This window comes from Mastomys coucha, unplaced genomic scaffold, assembly GCF_008632895.1.
Source record: "Mastomys coucha isolate ucsf_1 unplaced genomic scaffold, UCSF_Mcou_1 pScaffold14, whole genome shotgun sequence".
Lineage (NCBI taxonomy): Eukaryota > Metazoa > Chordata > Mammalia > Rodentia > Muridae > Mastomys > Mastomys coucha.
This window is the reverse complement of record NW_022196896.1, coordinates 38,912,327-38,937,705: the sequence shown is the minus strand read 5'-3', so window position 1 is coordinate 38,937,705 and position 25,379 is coordinate 38,912,327. Positions and strand designations below refer to the sequence as shown.

The 25,379-nt window shown below is 39.2% G+C and overlaps 1 protein-coding gene, 1 long non-coding RNA gene and 1 pseudogene across 2 annotated transcripts in view; 1 reads left to right on the top strand and 2 right to left on the bottom strand.

Annotated features, from left to right (window-relative positions):
* Nucleotides 1–2,859, bottom strand: part of LOC116088154 — a 17,490-nt gene extending 14,631 nt beyond the window's left edge. Inside the window, exon 1 of the long non-coding RNA XR_004117789.1 lies at nt 2,669–2,859. This is a non-coding gene — a long non-coding RNA (uncharacterized LOC116088154). The remainder of the gene's footprint in view (nt 1–2,668) is intronic.
* Vcpip1 (valosin containing protein interacting protein 1) overlaps nt 2,779–25,379 on the top strand; it is a 25,741-nt gene continuing 3,140 nt past the window's right edge. The window contains exons 1-2 of the mRNA XM_031366811.1: nt 2,779–5,823; nt 17,727–17,813. Of these exons, the coding sequence (XP_031222671.1) occupies nt 3,117–5,823; nt 17,727–17,813 (2,794 nt within the window). The 5' untranslated portion in view covers nt 2,779–3,116. The remainder of the gene's footprint in view (nt 5,824–17,726; nt 17,814–25,379) is intronic.
* On the bottom strand, nt 13,338–14,148 carry LOC116088153 (annotated as a pseudogene).

Sequence of the window (25,379 nt, the reverse complement as noted above, 5' to 3'; positions counted from 1 at the left end):
AACTCAGAAATTCGCCTGCCTCTGCCTCCCAAGTGCTGGGATTAAAGGCGTGCGCCACCACCGCCTGCAGATCTATTTCTATATTAAACGTGTGTGATTGGATACTCAGGATCTTTTAACACGTGGGTTTTCTTTTAACCCTAATTATGTTACTAATGAGGACTCAGACACTGAGTAAAGTACTTAACTTACTGGTGCTCAGTTTCTTCATCTCCAAAATAGAAATGGTTATGTTGGTACCTGTTTCAATGATATTCTAATGTTAACAAAATACATGGAAAGATACTAAGGTATAGTTGATGGTAGGTGGGTGTTAATAACTACTGTTGTTGTTGTTATTATTATTATTATTATTATTATTAAACAATTTTGATTCCTTTAAAAGCAAAAACAAAAACCTAAATACTAAAGTAGAGAGGGGAAAGCTTGTATGGCCTCAACCCTACACAGAAATCTCCAGGCAGTTAGGGAATGTTGAGAGGAGATGAAACAGGCTTACCTAGGGAAGAGCACACCAGTAACTTATCCCATACCAAATAGTCAACCTTGAAAACATACATAAAAATAACATTATACAGACTGAACAGGTTGTACTTATGTATTTAGTAATATATGACTATGTAACAGTAAGTATTGAAAAAAGCTATTATTTTTACATTACTTTTAATTGAAATAATGATCAGATAACTTCAAGAAAACAAGTGGACAGAAATAAACATAGAGATGAATTATCCTGAATTTCAGAGAAAAGACAGTATATGTAACACAAAGAACAGTTATAGACCTATATATGTATACAGACACACACATATACAGTTTGAAAAATGTGTCAATTGAGACCATGAATTTGAAAGAGAGCAAGGAGGGGGCCTATGTGAGGGTTTGGGCATCAGATCTTATTACAGATGGCTGTCAGCCACCATGTGGTTGCTGGGAATTGAACTCAGGATCTCTGGAAGAGCAGTTGGTCCTCCTAACCACTGAGCCATCTCTCCAGTCCCTCTATGTGAGGGTTTGGAAGGAGGAATGTGAAGGGGAACTATAATTATATTATAGTCTAAAAAATAGAACGAATTGAAAAACTGCTACATACTATGCAGGCTGGGGTTATATCTCAGATAGTAGAATGCTTGCCTATCATGCATGAAGCCCCAGGTTCAGCGCTTAACACTGCATGCACCTCTGACCCTGGCATTTGGGAAATGGAGGCAGAGGACAGAAAGTTCAAGGTCATTCTCTGCTATAGGGAGTTTGAGGTCTGCCTGAGCTCAAAGAATAAAACTATATATTATATATGTATAGAAAACCTTACTAATTGTGATCTCTAAGGGCTAACAGACATTGTTACCTTTCTTTTATACTTATTTTTTAAACATTCGATGACAAGCAATTTCCTTAATACTTAAAAAAGAAGACAGGTTGGTGGCAAACCCCTTTAGTCCCATCACTCAGGAGACAGAAACAAGTGGTCCTCTGTGGATTTGAGGTCAGCCTGGTCTATTTAGTGAGTTCTACATAAACTGACAAAAAAAAAGGACAAATATAACAACAGGATGTTTTCTTGAAAAGTGTTCTTACAAATTGGCGAGCAGTAATTCTCAAACTGAGATCTTCCCATCATTAGCATCACCAGGCAGACACCCTGCTCAAAATGTAAATTCGCAGGCTGCTCCCAGACATGTTCTTTCTGAAGTGCTGCCTTTGATTCTGATGGTTGCTTAAGTCTGAAATTACTGTGGAGTTTACCCCTCTCACCTTTATACAGTATAAAGACTACTTATCTTGCCCAAAGTGCTCTATAACTCTAGTTTACTAAGTCCTCATTTACTCTTGAATATACTTTCTCCATGGAGGTTTTTTTTGTCTTGTTCTGGCAAATTCCTGTCCCATAGTCCTGGTTGGCCTTGTGCTGGATCTCTATCCATGCATCAGCCGTCCAGGGCACTAAAGATATTTTGAAAATAGCAACTGCTGTCCCAGTTACTGAATGATACAGAAAAACAAATGTTTTCTGGATCCAAGAAGGTAATTTGTCTCAAGGTGTTTTGATCTTAACACCTTAAGACCTATTCACTGTTCAAACACATGTATATTAAAAATAACAATAATTTAAATTTCTTGTGACTAAATCAAAACAGCCAGGTTTTGCTACTGGACACTAGCTGTTGCTTACTTCTTGTTAATTTTCTCTCAAATTAGAGCCGTGATTATAACTACGTGATTACAACTACAAATAAGGTAGAAGCCCAGTTACAGCACTTGCTACCTAAATGGTAATTTTAAAAAATGACACCGTATTTGAAAAATTAATATACTTAAAAAAAAGTAACTTCATAGAAAACTCCCTCTTCCATGCTCTTAGGACTTTTAACCCGGACTAAATAATTGGATTCCACTTCCTAGCAGTGGTGGTGGATTTTAGATCCTCTTCCACACCAATTCTTTTCACTTTTGTTTTCCCCAAGCACACTCGTTTCTGCGCAAGGGGAAAGTGCGGCGGAACACTACCCACAGCATCCTAGGAAATGTGATTTCTCTGACTCTTTCTCCAGGGCCATAGAATGGGGGAGGGGGGGGAGGGGGGGAAAGACAAACTACAAAAGAGATCCAGTTAAAAATACAACTACCGACAAGCCCCGCGAATCATCCACTTCCTTTCTGCCCCCACCTTCCGAGCGCCTTCCTCTTCCTCCTCCCCGCGTGCGTCGAGTCGCGTTGCATCACGGTATTTGAAGTTCTTTCTGGACGGAAGCGCCTAACATTCCTTCGCGAGAGAGGAGCCGGAAGACTCTCTTTCCCAGAGGGCAGAGCGGAAGCCACGCCTGCGCAGTCTCAGTGAGGGCGTGTATGTCTGTGTCTGAGGGAGAGAGCGAGAGTGAGTGAGTGTGAGTGCGGGGTGGGGTGGTGGCCGTTACGTTCGGGGCAACGGCTAAGGCTGTGGAGAAGTGAGAAGAGAAACAACGTCCGGCGCTTCCGCCTTCGCCTAGGAGGAGGAGGAACTGGTAGGAAAAGGAAAGCCATTCGCCCTGGGCCTGGACTAGACCTCGTCGGGCCGGCGGAGGTCTGGCTATGCGCCTTTGAGGGTCGCTTGGGACGCAGAGCGAGAGCCGACAGCGATGTCTCAGCCGCCGCCTCCTCCTCCGCTGCCGCCGCCGCCGCCTCCCCCCGAGGCTCCGCAGACTTCGTCGTCTCTGGCGGCGGCGGCTACTCCGGGGGGCCTTTCGAAACGAAGGGACCGGAGAATCCTTTCCGGGAGTTGCCCGGATCCCAAGTGCCAGGCGCGGCTCTTCTTCCCGGCCTCCGGTTCTGTCAGCATCGAGTGTACCGAGTGCGGACAGCGGCACGAGCAGCAACAGCTGCTGGGAGTGGAGGAGGTGACCGACCCGGACGTGGTGCTGCACAATCTGCTGCGGAACGCGCTTCTCGGAGTGACGGGGGCTCCCAAGAAGAACACGGAACTGGTAAAGGTGATGGGCCTCTCCAACTACCACTGCAAATTATTGTCGCCCATATTGGCACGCTATGGAATGGACAAACAAACGGGCCGGGCCAAGCTTCTCCGGGACATGAACCAAGGCGAACTGTTCGATTGCGCGTTACTCGGTGACCGGGCCTTCCTCATCGAACCAGAGCACGTCAACACTGTGGGCTATGGCAAGGACCGCTCCGGAAGCCTCCTATATTTGCATGACACTCTCGAGGATATCAAACGGGCCAATAAAAGTCAAGAATGCCTCATTCCAGTGCATGTGGATGGGGATGGACACTGCCTAGTGCATGCTGTGTCTAGGGCTCTAGTAGGCCGAGAGCTCTTCTGGCATGCCCTGAGGGAGAATCTTAAGCAGCACTTTCAGCAGCACCTAGCCCGATATCAAGCCCTGTTTCATGACTTTATTGATGCTGCCGAGTGGGAGGACATTATCAATGAATGCGATCCTCTGTTTGTGCCACCTGAAGGTGTCCCCTTAGGCCTGAGGAATATCCACATATTCGGCCTTGCCAATGTGTTACATCGTCCCATAATTCTTTTAGATTCCCTCAGTGGCATGAGAAGCTCTGGTGATTATTCAGCCACATTTCTACCTGGGCTCATACCTGCAGAGAAGTGCACTGGGAGAGATGGTCATTTGAACAAGCCAATCTGTATTGCGTGGAGTAGCTCTGGAAGAAACCATTATATTCCCTTGGTAGGCATAAAGGGGGCTGCCTTGCCCAAACTACCCATGAATTTGCTACCTAAAGCATGGGGTGTGCCTCAGGACCTTATTAAAAAGTACATCAAGCTTGAGGAGGATGGTGGCTGTGTTATTGGAGGAGACAGAAGTTTGCAGGATAAGTACTTACTTAGGCTGGTTGCTGCTATGGAAGAAGTCTTTATGGACAAACATGGTATTCATCCTAGTTTGGTTGCTGATGTACATCAGTATTTCTACAGAAGAACTGGGGTGATAGGAGTTCAGCCTGAGGAAGTTACAGCAGCTGCTAAAAAAGCAGTAATGGATAATCGCCTTCACAAGTGTTTGCTTTGTGGTGCCCTTTCTGAACTTCATGTCCCTCCTGAGTGGTTGGCTCCAGGAGGGAAACTGTATAACTTGGCAAAAAGTACTCATGGGCAGCTGAGGCCTGACAAAAATTACAGCTTTCCCTTAAACAATTTGGTTTGTTCATATGACCCAGTGAAAGATGTTCTGCTACCGGACTATGGATTGAGTAATCTAACAGCTTGTAATTGGTGCCATGGCACATCTGTGCGAAGAGTCAGAGGAGATGGCTCTATTGTGTATTTGGATGGAGACAGAACTAATTCTAGGTCTACTGGTGGCAAATGTGGTTGTGGATTCAAACACTTTTGGGAAGGTAAAGAATATGACAATCTGCCGGAAGCTTTTCCTATCACTTTGGAGTGGGGAGGAAGAGTAGTCAGAGAAACAGTATATTGGTTCCAGTATGAAAGTGATCCATCTTTGAATAGTAATGTTTATGATGTTGCAATGAAACTTGTTACCAAGCACTTTCCAGGTGAATTTGGGAGTGAGATCCTAGTTCAGAAAGTTGTCCACACTATATTGCATCAGACTGCAAAAAAAAATCCTGACGATTACACTCCTGTAAATATAGATGGTGCTCATGCTCAGAGAGTTGGAGATGTGCAAGGACAAGATTTGGAGTCTCAGCTACCAACTAAAATTATTCTTACTGGACAGAAAACAAAAACTTTGCACAAGGAAGAATTAAACATGAGTAAAACTGAAAGAACTATTCAACAGAACATCACAGAACAAGCTTCTGTGATGCAGAAACGGAAAACAGAGAAATTAAAACACGAGCAAAAGGGCCATCCCAGAACTGTTTCTCCAAGTACTATTCGAGATGGGCCATCATCTGCACCTGCCACCCCCACCAAGGCTCCCTACTCACCTACCACTTCTAAGGAGAAGAAGATTCGAATAACAACTAATGATGGACGGCAGTCCATGGTTACTCTTAAGCCTTCAACAACCTTTTTTGAACTTCAGGAAAGTATAGCCAGAGAGTTCAACATTCCTCCATATTTACAGTGTATTCGATATGGCTTTCCTCCTAAAGAGTTAATGCCACCCCAGGCAGGAATGGAAAAGGAGCCAGTTCCATTACAGCATGGTGACAGAATTACAATAGAGATCTTAAAAGGAAAAGCAGAAGGTGGTCCATCCACTGCTGCACACTCAGCCCACACTGTGAAACAAGAAGAGATTGCTGTTACTGGTAAACTGTCGTCCAAGGAACTTCAGGAGCAAGCTGACAAAGAGATGTACTCCTTGTGTCTTTTAGCAACATTAATGGGTAAGAGCAATTGAACTCTGATGGTGTATTTTAATTGTGAGTATAAAATACTGAGTTTTTTTGTTGTGGAGAGGGGAAAAAAATCCTGCTGTTGCCATAAATACTTCATTCTATACATAGGATGAAATTATTTTCCTTAGTGTTCGGTAGTAGATACTAATATGATTATTGAGTGAATTAGAACAATATGAATATTAGAACAATATTCATTACAGAATGAAAGTAGTAGTTACTCAACTGTTACCAGATTAATTAAATATATCTTATTTCAAAATTTGCTTAAAAAAACAAATGTATCTATAGGTAAAGCCCTTTCATTTTCTTCCTGTCTGAGCTCTATCTTGATCCTTTTTTATTTATTTTTAATTTCATTTTCCTCTCTGTCATGTGATTTCAGGACTTCCTGTTTGATGAATTGCAGTTTCTGGTATTTACAGTCTCACTGCACTCCCACCTACTAGCCTATCTCCTCCGTTTCCTGTTCTTCCTTCATTATGTTTTTCTTATGTGTGCGCTAGGTTTTGTGTTTAATTTTATGGTTTAGTGACTCTGCCATAATTGCAGTGAATAGCTCGTGAGAAACAAACAAGAAAGATGGCAATGGGGTTGGGAATTTCTTTTTGATAATTGAGTATAAATTGAAGGAAAATATATCATCAACTAAATCTGGTAATTTCAGCCTTTAGATGATTTGGGACCCTGCCTAGTGGTATGCTTTTTACATTATTTGCTTAACCTTTGTCTTTAAGTCAGTGTTAACATGCTTTACACAAGTTTTCAAGTATGAAGAAAATTTAAAGGTTCTTAGAAGAGATTTAATTTTGCTGAGATTAGAACTTTTAGCTAGAAAAGTGCTGGCTTTTGATTGTTTTCTCAGACTACTAAATAGTAGTGAATTGGGCCTTGGTCCACTATAATGATTTGTTCTTACTGCCTTATTAAGTTGGGAGCCGACTAGTTCATGGGAGATATAAAAACGGTACAAACTTTCAACTTCATATTGCCCATTTTGGTTTGGTAGGCGTAAAAACTGAATTGGAGAAACTAACATAGGTATTTTCCATATTTCTGAGACACTGTGGTTTCTTAGAGATTTTGTGGAGTAGAGGAATGGCTGATGGGAGTCAGAAGACACAATTTGACTCGGCTCAAATACTTAGTGATTTCAGGAAAGCTACTAACTCCCCAATACTTCAATTGCTCTGTACAAAAGATCACTTGTAGTTGATGTGAACATGGGTAAAGTATTTGTGAGTATGTGAAAATAACATACTCACAAAATGAGCAAAATTAGGTATATACAGAAAACGTTTTAAGACTGGCAGTTTCCCAAGTTAAAAGAAGATGATAATGTGTGTCTTAAAGGAGGGTAAATTTTTGAACACTTATGTGGTGAATGTCTCCTACTGACTTTGTGTTTGCAGTAGCTTGTGCCCAATGAGTAGTAAGCAAGTTGAAGGGTTTTGTTTTGTTTTGTTTTTAATTGAATTTAACATGTCTAAAGAAAGACTGTATCTGCAGAAATGGAATGGATGGTCAGCATTCAACATTGAAAAAAAGAGTCTGAAAAGCAGAATTTTTTTTTTTTTTGGTTTTTTTCGAAATAGGGTTTTTCTGGATTGCCCTGGCTGTCCTGGAACTCACTCTGGCCTCCAACTCAGAAATCCGCCTGTCTCTGCCTCCCAAGTGCTGGGATTAAAGGCATGCGCCACCACCACCCGGCTGAAAAGCAGAATTTGGCAGTGTTTATGCACTGTTGTACAAAGGAGAAATATATCACCTGGGGTTCATGATAATTCTGGTAACTAGAAAGGTAATCTTTGCTGAAGGATAGGAATATTTTTATGAGTCCTGATTTTTGGCCTCTGCCAGAACACCCTCTTTGCCTGATTCCATGATTTTATAAGAACATTTACTTTTACCATTCATTTAGCTTCATTTGATAGCAGGTGAGAGTATAGGTAAGGACTCCATTTACTCCTTTGTAGATTAATACATTGGCATGGGTCACATTATAAATCAATAGTCTTAAGTATTTGCTTAGTATGGTAATATATTCTTGTAATGAAAGTTAGTAAAAATACTAGTGTATAATTACTTTTCAAAAAGTATTGATTTGGCCGGGCACGGTGGCGCAGGCCTTTAATCCCAGCACTTGGGAGGCAGAGGCAGGTGGATTTCTGAGTTCGAGGCTAGCTTGGTCTATAGAGTGAGTTCCAGAACAGCCAGGACTACGCAGAGAAACCCTATCTGGAAAAACAAAACAAAACAAAACAAAACAAAAGTATTGATTTAAGTTACCTGCATCTCATTTTCTAGGATCTAGTTTAGACTATAATGAGTTCCCCAGGATACCACCTTCTATTCTGATCCCTTGCCTCTTCACCTTTAATATTTATATGGCTGCCCATAAGCTATAAGATTTTTTATATATATACTTATTACCAACACAAAATTTAAGTATAAAGGTGTATTTTGCTAATTTAAAGTAGTTGCATTTGAGAAATTAAGAAAAAACACAAGCCTGGTATGGTGGTGTATACATTGTTATCCTAGCAATCTAAGCACTTGGAAGCCTAAGGCGTAAAGATCATGAGCTTGTCTTGAGCCTGGATTACATAGCAACCCTCTGTCTCCAGTGATGACAGAAACATCAAAAAAAAAAAAAAAAAAAAAAAAAAAAAAAAAAAAAAAAAAAATCAAAACCCAAAACAAGCAAAGTACTGAGACTGGCTGCTTTGATATATTAGTCTTCTCTCTCTGATTGTTTTTTAATTATGTAGAAGGTAATCTTTAAAAGTAATGTGTTTGTAAACCTATTAGTTTTGGAATAATTATATACATATGACCATATATAGTAACTTGGTGTTTAGATTGGTGATGCTAAAAAATAATAGGAGTTATTTGGAAATTTGCAAATTTCAAAATGCAGAAATAAACTGCCTTTTTTTTTTCTTTTCTTTTTTTTTTTTTTTTTTTTTTTTTTTTTTTTTTTTGGTTTTTTGAGACAGGGTTTCTCTGCGTAACCCTGGCTGTCCTGGAACTCACTCTGTAGACCAGGCTGGCCTTGAACTCAGAAATCCGCCTGCCTCTGCCTCCCAAGTGCTGGGATTAAAGGCCTGCGCCACCACTGCCCAGCTGAAATAAGCTGCCTTTATATTTGTTTAGAAATAGCTTGAAAATCAAGCTTTACAGTGCTTATTTATTTACCTTCTCACTTATATTTAGTTTTGAATATATCCTCTTTATCTTTATTTTACTATCCTATTCATTTTCCTTACATCACCTATTATAAGCTTGTTGGTTTATTTATTTGCCCCTTCCCCAGTAGATTTGAAGTCTACAAACATAGACTAGTCCTGCCACATTTTATGATACCAGGCAAATGCTTACTGAGTGAATGAACACAGATTAGTTCATCAAAATGAATGTATGCTGTGAGCCTGAGACTACATCGGATGAATGGAGACATCGTTCCTGCCTTCTATGAACTTATGTGTTAGCTATTTATCGATTGTAATGGTAAAGCACCATGACCAGGGCCACTTAATAGTAAAAAGGGCTTATGGGTCCAGAGGAATAAGAGAGTACATCATCATCACAGCAGGGAAATGTGGCAATATGTAGGTATGGCATCTGCAGCAGTAAGCTGAGAGCTCACATCTTAAAAATGGCAGCAGGATCCTGGCATCGGTGGCGTACTCCTTTAATCCCAGCACTTGGGAGGCAGAGGCAGGCAGATCTTGAGTTTGAGGCCAGCCTGGTCTACAGGGTGAGTTCCAGGACAGCCAGGGCTATACAGGGAAACCCTGTCTCGGGAAACAAACAAAACAAAACAAAACAAACAAATGGCAGCAGGAAGCAAAGAGTTTACTGGGAGTGGCACAGGGAGGCTTTGAAACGACTGACTGCTTCCAGCAATCCTCCTAAATTTACCCAAACAGTACCACCAACTGGAAACCAAACAATCCAATGCTGGAGACTTGGGGGGGGGGTGGGTAGAAGGGGCATTTCTCATTCAGATCATCACAACTTGCTTCCAAGGGTCTCTGCTGAGGAAGTCTTCTGATTTTATAGCTTTTATCAAAACACAACCAACCTTCTTTTCTATAACATAAAAAGTGATAAACCTCAAATATATCCATCAGAGCATTTTAGAAAAATGTCTTATTTGATTACACACACAGAGAGAGAAAGAGAGAGAGAGAGAGAGAGAGAGAGAGAGAGAGAGAGAGAGATTGATAGAGATTGATTGAATGTCTTTGTGAAATGTGAGGACTTGTAGTAGCCAGGGATGTTTTTTTTTTTTTTTTTAGGTCTGGCTTTGTTTTTTAGCTAATGGCTTCAGGTGGTTCAGTTTATCATGCTGGGGAGGGTGTGATAGAGCACAGTTTATATCATGGAGGTCATGGTGTAAAGAAAAGGGCTGTTTTATTTGTTTTTGTGGGACTAAGATTGAATTTAGGACCTTACCTTCTTTTGTTTTTAAGTACAATATTCATTAAATAGATTTTGTATTATATCAACAAAATAATATATCAGTCATCTTGGTATGGGGCATTCATGGAAATAGTCACAGTTGCTTTGAAACATATAATGGTAGTATATTTCACATATACCTTCAGTACATTTTATCCAGACCATTGGGGTTTATTTAATTTAGTTTTTGCAGCCTGCCATCTTCATTACTTATATAGTATTTAAATCAACCCCCAACTATGGCTTTGCAAAAATATATTAGTACAATTCTTTGTAGATCACTTACTTGTATTTTATTATATAACTATGGTAGAGATGATCTACCATAAGAATTTGGCTCATTTCTTTTTTCTTACTATCTTCTGATTACCAGAGCATTATCAGGAGGTAAATATAGGTTTAGTGAAAGCAAAACTTGACTGTAGTTTAGTTATCTTAGTTTACTATCAACTTTTGAAAAATGGAGAAGCGTATTGGATTTTATAACACTGTTTTTCTTCCTGAAAGGACTGTGGCTTTTTACTATATACTTTTAAAATATAGGGCCTATTTGGATCAATCCCCAGCATCCAAAATTCTCATAACACTTGTAATTTCTTTTTTTCTTATTGGTGAAGATGGTACTGGTGGTTGAATCTAAGATCTCATGCATGCTTAGCAAACATGTTTCTACTTACTAAGCCCATTATAATATCTCAGGATTTTCCAAAATCACATTTGGAACTCAGATGTTTATTTTTTTAGGTGATGTTGGATCTCTATATTATTATTCTCTCTTTATATTTTTCTTCAAATGCTTGGTGAAAGTTTGAAATCTAGTTTATGCTTATACATTTATTTATGGTGGTATTCCTTATGTGCCATTGAATGGCATTACTTATTTATATGTAGTACATTTATAGTGAGAATAGTCACAAAGTTGAATATGATATTGATCGTATACATCATAGTTAATGTAATTATACTTTGAAATTAAGTTAATCACCTTCTATGATTTAGCCATTTGATATATTTTACTTACTTTTCTTTTCTTTTCTTTTTTTTTGTTTAGTTTTTCCGAGACAGGGTTTCTCTGCATAGCCCTGGAACTCACTGTGTAGACCAGGCTGGCCTTGAACTCAGAAATCCATCCACCTGTCTCTGCCTCCCAAGTGCTGGGATTAAAGGCGTGCACCACCACTGCCCGGCTACTTACTTTTATTTTCTTCCAAAGAATTCTAATATATATATAGAGTAACATGTGGTAGTTTTTGTTTTGTTTTTGCTTTTTGTTTTTCAAGACAGGGTTTCTCTGGGTAGCTCTGGTTGTCCTGGTACTCACTTTGTAGACCGGCTGGCTTCAAACTCACAAGATCCACCTGCCTTTGCCTGGGATTAAAGGTGTATACCACCACACCCCACCTTGAAACAGGGTTTTTAATATAAATTTAAAAAATTGAAAATCGCTTCTGTTTTTTTTAAAGATTTTATTATATACATACATATATGTGTATGTGTATATATATGTGCATGTATGTATATATACACACATATATAGATAGATATGTATATACACATATATACATATCTATCTATCTATATAGATAGTTAGATGAATGACACATCCACTGTAGCTGTCTTTAGACACCAGAAGAGGGCATTGGATCCTGTTACAGATGGTTGTGAGCCACCATGTAGTTTCTGGGAATTGAACTCAGGACCTCTGGAAGAGCAGTCAGTGCTCTTAACCACTGAGCCATCTCTCCAGCCCTAAAAATAACTTCTGAAATAGAAAAATAAATAGTAGGTAAAGTAGAAGAAAATCATCTGTAGTACTTCTGTTATGTATATCTCTGTTTAGAGAGGAGAACTGAAGACTCTAGGAAGGATTCCAGAAGAAGGCAGTGAGAAGAGATTATTTACGGTGGTATATTTTCTATCTTCACACATAGTACATCAACTGAAAATGTTTTACTGTTGTACTATGAAAAGAAGCTGACTATCAAGTAAAACTAGTTGGGAGACTATCACAGAATACTGTGTTGATATAATGGAGGCTTCACCATGATATTCCTCTTCTTTTAAGTTTGTCCTAAAGAGGTGGAGCTACTTTTTGTTTTTGCTGAGTTTGATTTATTAGTCTTGAAAACAGGTGATGCTGTTGGTTAGGTTTTATAGATTCAGTTATGTTACTCCTATTTTTTTCTCCTTTTCTTACATGCATGTGTGTACTGCTTCTTTGCCTAGTGCCCCCAAAAGCAAAAAAGAAAGTATCAGATCTCCTGAAAAGTTGGCAAGTAGGTGTTGAGAATTGAACCCAGGTCCTGTAGAAGAGAAGCAGGTGCTCTTAACTATTGAGCCATCTCTCTAGCCAGAAAAAAAACCTTAATTTGTGGTACTCATTCTATGTGTTTATTCAGCCAGTATTAAGAATGCAATTGTTCACTGCTGTGCCAGGTCCTGGGAATAGAAAGTCTAATGAACCACTGACCTTTCCCTGAATCTGAAAACCTTTTAGTTTAAAAGAAGAGCTGGACAGTGGTGCACGCCTTTAATCCCAGCACTTAGGAGGTGGAGGCAGGCGGATTTCTGAGTTCCAGGCCAGCCTGGTCTACAGAGTGAGTTCCAGGACAGCCAGGGATATACAGAGAAAACCCTGTCTTGAAAAACCAAAAAAAAAAGAAAAGAACAAAAGGTAAACTAAATTAGCCAGCAGTATAATAGTGGCCTTGGTATTCCTGTAAATATTGACATCAAAGTAGGTAGGTATTACTCAACCACTCAGATGAATTGTAGAGAAAGTGACACTTAAATTGAGCTTTTTTTTTTTTTTGGTTTTTCGAGACAGGGTTTCTCTGTATAGCCTTGGCTGTCCTGAAACTCACTCTGTATACCAGGCTGGCCTGGAACTCAGAAATCCGCCTGCCTCTGCCTCCCAAGTGCTGGGATCAAAGGCATGTGCCACCACTGCCTGGCTTAAATTAAGTTTTATACTTTATTTATTTATTTATTTTTACTTTGTAATTATATTTATGTACAGAAAACTTAGTGTACATTTAACCCAATTTAGTGGCCAGTTCTTTAGCCTTTGCCTTTTCCAGCTTGGCAATTCGAGCCACAGACTTAGGACCTAGGATGTTGCCTCCCCAGTGACGACAGATCTCGTCGTATCTGTCATTATAATTGGTCCTAATAGCTTCCACCAGCTTAGCCAGAGCACCCTTGTCTTCCGAGTTAACCTGTGTGAAGGCAACAGTGGTGCAGGTCTTCCTGTGAACCAGGCGCCCCAGGCTAGCCTTTCCCTTGATGATGCAGTAGGGCACCCCCATCTTTTGACACAGGGCAGGCAGGAAAACCACCAGCTCAATGGGGTCTACATCATGGGCAATCACCACCAGTTGAGCCTTCTTATTCTCCACCAAGGTGGTAACAGTATTGACTTCTGCTCGGAGGACGGTGGTCTCTTAGTTGGGACGTCCCCTTTGCCAGAAGCTTTCTTCTCAGCACGGGCCAGTAGCCTTTGCTTCTTATCTTGCTTTGTCTCTGGCCTGTACTTGTTGGCAAGCCTAAGCAGCTGAGTTGCTGTTTGCCTGTCCAGGGCCTGGGTGAACTGGTTAATGGCAGGAGGTACTTTGAGATGCTTGTAGAGGATGGCTCTTTGCCGCTGCAGCCTGATATAGCGAGGCCATCTGACGAAGCGTGTTAGATCTCTTTTGGGTTGGATGTCCTGCCCAATGCTAAAGTTCTTGGGCCTCTTCTCAAGCAAAGGATTGACCACCTTCTTGGCCTCCTGTTTCTTGAGGACGGCGGGGGCCGGGACCACCTTCTTCCCCTTCGCCTTCTTTCCTTTGGGCATCTTGCTCGGCTGGTGGAAAGAGCTTTATACTTTATTTTTATTGTACTTATTTAATTTGTGTGTGTGTGTGTGTGTGTGTGCATGCGTGTACACACACCTGTGCACATGCTTCACAGCACATCTGTGTAGGTCAGAGGACAACTTAAGGGAGTTGGCTCTCCTCCCACCATGAGAGTCCAGGAATTGAATTTGTGTTGTCAAGCTTGGCAGTAAGTGTGTGCCTGTATCTGATGAGCAATTATTGGATTTTTTTTTGGGGGGGGGGAGGTTGAGACAGGGTTTTTCTGTGTAGCCCTGGCTGTCCTGGTACTCACTCTGTAGACTAGGCTGGCCTCGAACTCAGAAATCCGCCTGCCTCTGCCTCCCAAGCACTGGGATTTAAAGGCATGCGCCACCACCGCTTGGCTGGATTTTAAATTTATTCTTTAAACTGCCTTTTAAGGAATATGTAACAATTATTGGCCTTAGGACACTGGAACAGTTTGTGTTGCATCATAAAAATTAAGGCAGAAGGAACTGGGCTTGATGGTGGTGCATGCCTATAATTCCAGCACTCAGGAGGTGGAAGAGGGGGAGGATGATTAGGAGTTCTAAGCTAGTCTCAGCTACCTGGTGAGACCCTGTCTCACAACAACAAAACAAAAGTCAACGTAAGGTGTGGTGTGAGGTTGGTAGAGAAGGACTAGCTCTTCTATTATATAAAAAAGGATCTTGGACTTCTATCTATGTTCTTTTCTTTTCCTTTTTTTTCTTTCTTTTTTAGACATTTCCTATAGCTTACACGGGCCTTAGGACTCCTTGTGGAGCTGAGGATTTCTTTTGGACTGCTTTGCTTCAGTATGGGAGATTTAACTCTACTTGAACAAGGGAGTTGGGGAGGACAAGAGTCAGGGAAAACCAGTCGAATGGGGGCAGTGGTCTAGGCAGGAGACAGTAGTAATATATGGAGAAGGTGCCATGGAGAGCTTGTAATGTGACTGTGGTGGGCTAGTACAAAGATCTTGATCTCTAGTCTCCTATCTTATTTCTCTTATCAACAAAGATAACTTATTGGAGGTATTTATATACCAAAGGAAATAATTTCTCTTTTCTATAGCCAGTTGATATGCATATTTACAAAGTAGGACTATGAATAGAGCCCTCATGTTTGTTTTAACGTGATTTGAACTCTAGTAAATGTTTAATTTTAGGGTTATTTATAAACTTTGGATTGGTGTGAAGATTCATACCCTGTCTTGCCACTTATTAGCTGCATGATCTTGGGAGAATTATTTAAGCATTGTTCTGAGCTTTGCTTGTAAATGAAATAGAACTTAAGTTGTGACAGTAGAAGAAGCTGTTAAAGGTAACTTCTGAGCTCAATAATAGGTGAATAATAGCGGCTTAGATGGTATTATACTTCCTTTAACCACAAAATGGTGATGTGGTATTACCCTTTCTGGGGCAAAAATTAGTTCTTGGGGGATAGAAAGGGAAAAACTTTACTCTTAATGTATAAAATTAAACACAAATATATAACATAAACAAACAGTATAGTAGAGTATCTGCTATTCATACTTTATGGGGAGTGCGGCTGATTTGGAAAATAATGTCTGAAGAATCTTTATGGGAGATGATGAGAACAAAGAGATACATGACCTGCTTAAAGAAGACATGGTCTTGAGTGTGAAGTGCTAAGAAATGTGATATTCTTCTTATTACTCTCACTTTGGCACCTGTTCAGATTCTTACCCCCAAAAGCCAAAACAACAAAAAACTCCAAACCACTCCCAAACCCTGCTTCCTTTACTTTGTGATGTTTTCCAAATAAATAATATCCTTGAATATTTTAGAAAAACTGGGACTATTTAGGATAAGAATGACCATAATTAAATGAAAGGTAATCACCATAGAAAGAAATTTTGTAGATAAACTTGGTCAGTGTAGCTGTTATTAGTGTAGAAGTTATTAGTTTATTTGTACTTGGGGATTTGATATTTTAAATCGAACTTTTCTACATGTCTTCATTTAAATATGACCATTTTGGTAATAGTACTTTATTATTAGTAATAAGTGTTTGTGTGACTGAATGTTCTGGTTAAATGAAAATTCACATGCCAAGGCTTTTAAAATTTTATATTTTAAATTGGTTTACTAAAGATAACTTTAGGGGGCTGGAGAGACAGCTCAGCAGTTGAGAGCCAGACTGCTCTTCCAGAGGTCCTGAGTTAGGTTCCCAGCAACCACGTGGTGGCTTACAACCATCTGTGGTGGGATCTGATGCCCTCTTATGGTGTGTCTGAAGACAGTGACAGTGTACTCATATATATAAAGTAAATAGATCAATCTTTGAAGAAAAAGGAATTAAAGATAACTTTAGCTGAGTGTTATTATACAACTTAATATTCCTTTTTATGGTATAGGAAAGGATTGTAGTTATATAATTATTTCCATACAAGACTCTGGTCCAGCAGTATAATTTTCTAGTAAGAAAGACAAAAAATTAACCCATTATTGCTATGTGTTCTTATTTTCTATGATATAATATAATGATGAAAATAATGGAAGTATAAAGAAGCAGCACATTAACATAATTCTATTCTTCCTTTCTGATGCTTTCAAATGCTGTTATCTTTTTTTCCCTTTCGTTGGTAGGGATTAAACTCTGGACTTTGGGCAACAAAAAACATTAATTACTTATGTTTAATCTGTCTACTTATTTTTCTCCCTGGCTATTTCTTTTTCTTTGCTTTTAACACACACGTACACAATTACAACTTTATATCCTAGTTAAAAGTGAGTAACTTCTCATAATCCTCTCTGTTCTGACCAGTGTTTACCAGCAAGTTTCCCTGAGGTACTCTGAAACTTTAAATATATTTTGTTTAGTATACTCAGTACTGATTTGTGCAGTTTTAAGGATATTTTTGTTAGCTCCTATATTTAAAAATTGAGTAAACTTATTAAAAATTTAGATTGTTGGATTGGTAAGATGGCTCAGTAGGTAAGAGCACTGACTGCTCCTCTGAAGGTCTTGTGTTCAAATTCCAGCAACCACATAGTGGCTCACAGCCACCTGTAATAAGATCTGACACCCTCTTCTGGCATATCTGAATACAGCTACAGTGTACTTATGTATAAACAAACAAACAAACATCTTATTTAATAATCAATCAATCAATCAATCTTTAGGCTGGAGTGAGGAAAGTTGACCAGAGTGAGTGGGGCCGACAGGAGTGAGCAGAGGTCCTAAAAAAAAATTCAATTCCCAACAACCACACGAAGGCTCACAACTGTCTGTACAGCTACAGTGTACTCATATACATAAAATAAATAAATAAATCTTAAAAAAAAGTTTAGATTGTTATGGTGTCCTGAAAAGTAACATGGGCCTTCAAACACTGGGTTAGGCTTTTCTGTAACAGTGCTTGGCAGTAGCTCTCGCCTTTACGTGGTCCATCCATTTTCTGGAGTGCCATTGTATTTCATCTGTGTTACACTCATTCTGGATCTGGGCCCTGTGATTTCTGTTTAGGCTAACCTGTGTCAGCATAGCCAAGGATGGCACTCTTGTGTTTGAGCTCACACTTTGTCTGCTTTTGTCTTTCAGGAGAAGACGTGTGGTCTTATGCAAAGGGACTTCCTCACATGTTCCAGCAGGGTGGTGTATTCTACAATATTATGAAGAAAACTATGGGTATAGTTACATTCTGGTTTTATTTGCGGATGATGTTTCCACTAAGCTATTAGAAATTTGAGAACACTCAGTGAGATGGCTTAGTGGATGGAGGCACCTGCTGACAAGCTTGACCGCCTGATTTCCATCCCTGGGACCTACATGGTGAAAGGAGAAAACCAGCTTCTGCAGCTGTCCTCTGACCTCCACTTATGCACCATGGTGCATGTGTATACCCATGCGCGCGCGCGCGCGTGCACACACACACACACACACACACACACACAGAATAAGTAAAGTGTAATAATATTATAAAAGGGCAGTCCTCTGACTTCCACGTATGTACCATGGCACATGTGTATACCCATGCACATACACATACATACACACAGAATAAGTAAAGTGTAGTAATATTATAAAAGGACAGTCCTCTGACCTCCACATATTCACTATGGCACATGTATACCCATGCACACACATACATACACACAAAATAAGTAAAATGTAATAATATTATAAAAGGACAGTCATGATATTTTATTAAAATTACTGATAGTTGGGCATAGTACCTACCACATGCCTATAGTTCAAGTTGGGGTATTGATACTGGAGAACTCCTTAAACCCAGGAATGCCTGCTCAGCCTGGGCAACATAATGAGAAACCTCACCACCACCTTTGTTTTTAATCTAGTTTCTTTGTTATACTTTTTTTTTCCATACTCTCTTTATTGGTTATTTCAGAATTTCACATCATGAACCATGATTTCATTCCTCAGTCCTCCCAGATCTCCCTCTCCCCAACCCTTGTGGCCTTACCCTCTCAAAAGAAAAGAAAAAAAAAACCCAAAACCATTCAGTTTGTGTTGCTCATATATTCACTGGAGCATGATCAAACTCCCAGTGGCCAGATCCTTAAAGAAAACTTGAGTCCTTCCCTACCCACACCCCTGCCAGAAGCCATAGCTGTGGAGAGCTATACTTCAGCAACCTTTATTGCAATTTTTAAGATTTCTCGTCAATAGCTTTTTGTCTAGGCTGTTACTTTTTGGGGGAGGTGAGGGTGGGGTGGGAGTAGGGGTTGTCATAGAAGCCTTCCATGTTTCTCTGAGTTTGTAGTCATGGATACTACTGCCAGAGTATCCCCTTGCCCTTTATAGTCAGCGGGAGCACGGATGATGGACTTCCACATGATTTCTTGCAACAGCATGACCATGGATATGCACATGAGATGCCCCTATTTCTTAAAAGATTTATTTTATTTTAAATTATGTATATATGTGTGTGTGTGTGTGTGTGTGTGTGTGTGTGTGTGTGTGTGTGTGTGTGAGCGAGCACATGAGTACAGGTGCACTCAGACACCAGAAGAAGGTGTTGGATTCTCTTGAGCTGGAGGGACTTTGAGATGTCCAACCCCATGTGCTAGGAACTGAACTTGAGTCCTCTGCAAGAGCAGTACATGTTCTTAACCATTGAGCCATCTCCAGTCCAAGAGACTGCCCCACCCCCGATGTTTTTTGTTTTTGTTTAATGTGTTTGCATGTTTCTTTCTTTCCTTTTTTTTTTTGTCCTCCTTTAGTGCTAGGGTTTGAACCAAAGGTTTCACTCATGTTAGGCAAGTGCTTTACTACTGAGCTACATGTATGTGGTTGTGTATGTATGTATACACACTGAGCTACATCCCCCAGCCTTGTGTATAAATGTATGTGTTTGTGTGTGCGTGTACGTATATATATATGCATGTATATATATGTATATATTATATATGCATGTATATATGTGTATACATGTATACATATATGTGTATATATACATGCATATATAATATATATACATACATATATATATATATATATATATATATATATATATATACACACATATATACACACACATATATAATGAATGTGCATATGTATATGAAAGCCAGAACAGAGCCTCAGGTGTCATTCATTCCTCATGTGCTGCCCACAGGTTTGTTTGTTTGTTTGTTTTAGCTAAGGCCTCTTATTGGCCTGGAACTTTCCAAGTAGGCTAGGTTAGCTGGCCAGTGAGCCCCAGAGATCCACTTCATCTGTCTCTTTGGCATTGGTATATTAAGCATGTGCCACTTTTTTCCCCAGCATATGTTCTGGGGATTGAACTCACAATTTTGTGCTCACAGCAAGCACTTTACTGATAGATCTATTCTTTCCCATCCTCTGTGTGTGTGTGGGGGGTGATTGTATATGTGTATTTATTTATTGGTAAACATTTTTTTTGTTTACCAATCTGCCTTGTTATTATCCTGATGTGATCAGGTATGTTTTCTGCAGGTATGTTTTGGTCCTTTTTAAAATTTTATTTTTTTATTTTTATTTTTATTCTTTCCTTTATTTATATTTCAAGTGTTTTCCCCTTTCCTGGTTTTCCCTCTGAAAACCCCCCTATTTCCTCCCCCCTCTATTTTGGCCCTTAATGATAAAAGTATACAAGCTGTGAAATTAGAGGCAGAACTGATTACACTACTTATGACTGTCCCCGAACCAGATAATATGATATTTTATTGTTTTGTTTTAGTGGTGACTTACTGCTTTTTAGGTTTTCGGGAAACAGCTTGTTTTATATTTAACTTCTTTGTTTATAAAGATAAATACACTTGTATATAAGTATACAGTTACACCTATAGGATTTTAAAATCATGGGAGAGAAGTTAGCAGGGCATATATCTGGACCTCATATGTTTTTGCACAGGTGTAACATGAGTACTTTTAGCTTCAGATTTATCATTCTGGTTTAGCTTATTATTTTGCTTACCTAGACATTAAATACAAAATTTTGTGGTGTGCACTTTTCTCTGAACTTTTTTCCTTCAAAACAACAAATCCCAACTAGGCTGCTGTAGAAAATGTTCAGACCATAGAAAGTAGCTAGGGTATTATGACTTCTGTGTATCTATTACCTGGCTTCCACAATTACTAGTATAGTTGAACTTTCTTCTCAACTGGACTGTTTAAGCTAATCTCAGATATATAGTTCCAAAACTAAGTCCTTTTAGTGTGTATATAAGATGTGAAATATTTAAATTTCACCAAATATTGGTGTTTAAATATTAAACACAGGTTTTCTATAAGTTCATTTGAATCAGGGAACCAAAGAATATCTTTAAGCAAGGATTATTGTTTTTTAAAAGTCTCAATTTTATTGCTATTGTGTATAAAAATGATTAAAAATGTATAAAAATGACTGTGTGTGAATGTGAGTATGTATGTGTGTGTGTGTATGCATGTGTGTGTATATATGTGTATGGGTGTCATGTACCACAGCTTGTTGGTTCGTTTGTGGTCAGGAGTCAATTCTTTCCTTTCACCTCGGGTCCTGGTATTGAACTCTAGTTGTCAGGCTTGTTTGTTAATTACTTTTTATATACTCAGTCATCATGCCAGCCCAGAGATAGGTTCAAACTAAGTATCATATACCCAAAATATTTGGAACCAGAAACATTTTGGATTTTGGGTGACTTAGGGACACTTTGCATATACATCATGATCTATTTTGTTGATGGAACTTAAGTCAAAAATTTATTTGTATGTCCTATCTGCCTTAAACACATCACCTACAGATAATCTCATGCAATCTCCTTAAGTAATTTTGTAGTAACATGAAGTAACTTTTAAGTCACGTGAAGCCAGTTTCATGGTGTAGAATCCTCTACTAGTAGCATTATTTTGTGCTGAAGAAAGTTTCAGATTTTGGTACATTATGAATTTCAGATTGTTAGATTAGAGGCGCTCAGAACCTGTATATTCTTTCATACACTGTATATGGATTTTGAGATACATGCAGTCATGTATCAACCCTAGTAAAAATACAGAATATCTTTCATCAGTCCAGATTTTTAGCCAACTCCTATTTCCCAGTCCCCATATACTGGCAACCACTGATTTGTTTTCTGAGTTCATTTATTTTCCTTTTTCATATTGTTATATTAGGGTGACATTTTGTGCATGGTTCCTTTTGCTTAAGAATAGGCGTTGGTAAATTAGCCTGGGGGACATGTCACATCCGTTGCTTGTGAAGTTTTGTTGGCATGTAGCCCTATTCCTGTCTACATACTATATATTGCTGCCTTTGCAGTAGAGTACTAGAATTGAATAGTATAGAGACCTTACAGTCCACTATAATCAAAGTATCATAACAGTGTCCTTTAAAGAGAAAAGCCTTTTTCTGTTTTGTTTTTAATGATATAAAGGATTTTTATTTTTGCATATGGAAGTCAGATGTCTGTGGTCTATGGTCTGGTAAATAGCAGATAGCCTTCTTGCTAGTAAAGTCCTGAGGCAGTATAGGGCATAACATGGCAAGAAACAGGGACAATGAGTGTGCCTTACTCTGTTTTAGTGTATATTGGCAGTATTAGGAGTTGATTTCACTTTCATTACTGAATAATATGTCATTGATTGAATATATTACATTAAAAAATAATAGGGGCTGGAGCGATGAGTCAGTTGTTGATTAGGAGTGCTTTTTGCTTTTGCAGAAGATCAAAGTTCAGTTTGCAGCACCCACTTTGGACAGCTCATAGTCCTATAACTCCAGCTCCAGGGAAGCTGTTGCCATTTTCTGGCCTCCACAGGCACCCTTATACATGGAACATAAGGTCACAGACACACAGACATACATACACATTTACAAAAAGATCTCAACCGTTTTCAGTTTTTAGCTACTATGAATCTAGCCCTGTAAACATTGATCATGTATGTACAGGTTTTTGTATTCATGTAGGCTTTTCTCTTTTGTTTTTTCCTTCCCTTTTCCCTCTCTCCCTCTCTCCCTCCCTCCTTCCTTTCCTCCCCTCCTCCCTCCCTTCCTCCCCTCCTCTTCCTCCTCTTCCTCCTCTCCCTCCTCCTTCTTTTTATCAATATCATTGTTATTATTTTGAGATGGGGTTTCTCTAGCTGTCCTGAACTGGCATTATAGACGGGGCTGGCTTTGAACTCAGACATCCATCTGCCTTTTTCTCTCCAGTGCTGGGATTAAAGGCATAGGCCACTACATGTGGCTTCATGTAAGTTTTTCATTTCACTTTGGTAAATACTTAAATGGAACATATAGTCATATGATGAATATATATTTATCTTTATAAGAAACTTCAATGACTGGGAAATGGCTCGATTGGTATAAAGTGCATGCCAACACTTGAATAAAAAGCAGGGTGCCTATAATCCTAGCAGAGACAAAAGTATTCTTGGAGCTGGAGGGTCAGTGAGCTGGGGATCAGTAGAAAGAATCCTGTGGAGAATGAGAAGAAGATAATCAATGTTGACCTCTGGCTTCCACATGTACACACATATGTACACACTCAGCCACCATGAACATGTACATACACATACACACATACATAAATACTCTCACTCAAAGAAGAAACTTCCATAGACCATTAGACCATTTTTCATTTCTACTATGAACTATGTGAAAATTCCATTTGTTTTAAATTTGTGTTGGCATTTGGTAGTGTCACTTGTATGTGTATATGCATGTGTATGTATGTACAGGTACATGTGTGTGTTTAGGTATGTGTTTATGTATGTATGCATGTGGAGGCCAGAGGACAACTATTTCAAATGTTGTTCCTCAAGAGTTGTCCACGTTGATTTTTTTTTTTTTTTAATTTTATTTATGTATGTGAGTACACTGTTGCTGTCCTCAGACAGTTCCCATTATGGTTGTGAGCCACCATGTGGTTGCTGGGAATTGAACTCAGGACCTCTGGAAGAGCAATCAGTGCTCTTAACCACTGACCCATCTCTCCAGCCCTGCCCACATTGATTTTTTGAGATAGAGTCTTTCGCTAACCTAGAGTTTATTGAATAGATGAGGCTAGCTGGCCTGTGAGTCCCAAGGATCCTTCTGTCTCTGCTGCCCTAATGCTGAGATTACAAGAGCATACCACCATTCCCAGCTCTTTTACATGGGTTCTGAGGCTCAGACCAGTTTTTGTTTTAATTGATACTTATTTATTTATTTATTTAGCTTTTTGAGATAGGGTTTCTCTGTGTAAATAGCTCTGGCTCCTGGACTTGATTTGTAGACTAGGCTAGCCTTGAACTCACAGAGATTCTGCCTACATTTGCCTCCCGAGCACTGGGATTAAAGGTGTGTGCCACAATGCCCAGCCTAATTGAAAAGTTATTATTTTAAATTACATGTATGTGTATGGGCTGGAATGTGAGTGCAGATGCTTCAGATCCCCTGGAATTGTGATTACTGACAGTTGTGAGACACCATAAGGGTCTAGGAACCAAATTCTGGTCCTCTTGCAAGAGCAATACTCACTCTTAATCACCGAGCCATCTTTCCAGGTCCAGTTGCTTTTTTGATTTTGTTTTGTTGTTTTGAGACAGGGTCTCACTGTGTAACCATAGCTGGATTAGAACTCAGTGATCTCTCTTCCTCTCTAGCACTGAGATGAAGCTGTACCATTTGTCTGAGTTTTTGTTCTTAAAACAAAAAGACGGGGTTGGAGAGATGGCTCAGCAGTTAAGAGCACTGACTGCTCTTCCGAAGGTCCTGAGTTCAAATCCCAGCAACCACATGGTGGCTCACAACCATCTGTAATGAGATCTGATGCCCTCTCTCCTAGGGTGTCTGAAGACAGCTACAGTGTACTTACATATAATAAATAAATAAATCTTTAAAAACAAAACAAAACAAAAACCAAACCTTTTCATAGGTTTATAACATTAGCCCACTGTGGTTTATTTGTGTTTCTCCAATAAAGTGATGCTGAGTATTTGTTCGTTTTTCTTTTTGCTCAGTATTGAATTGTTTTTATTTTTTTGTTTGTTTGTTTTTTTGACACAGGGTTTCTCTGTATTGCCCTGGCTGTTCTGGAACTCACTCTGTAGACCAGGCTGGCCTCAAACTCAGAAATCCGCCTGCCCCTGCCTCCCAAGTGCTGGGATTAAAGGTGTGCGCCACCACTGCCTGGCTATTTTTTTTTTTACTATTAAATTTTATGTGTTTTATGTATAATGATTGATCAAATGAGTGTTTAGCTAATGTTTTCTTGACTATAACTTGTCTTTTCATTGTCGATATCTTTTGAATATGGGAGTTTTAAAATTTAGATAAAATCTAGTTAAATAATTTTTCCTTTTATAGTTCATGCTTTTTCTGTTCAACCCAAGGGCATGAATATTATATACTGTTTTATTCTATAAGTTTTATAGTTTTAAGTTTTTATATTTATTTTCATATGTATTTTGGATATTAATTATAAAAATGTCGTAAGTAAGCTTGGTGGTGGTGATGTATGCCTTTAATCACAGCAGTTGGTATGCGGAGGTAGCCCTATCTCATTGAGAGTTTGAGGCCAGCCTAGTGGTCTACAGAACTAGTTCTGTGACAGCCAGGGCTATACAAAGAAACCCTTTCTCAAGAAAGGAAAAGAAAGGAAAAAAGAAAAGTTGTAAGTATAAAAGAAGCTAATTTTTTGATGAGTTGCAAAAGTATAAATCAAGATTTGTTTCTAATTGTGGATGTGCAGTTGTTCTTTTACTATTAAAAAGCCTATATTTGCCGGGCAGTGGTGGCGCACACCTTTAATC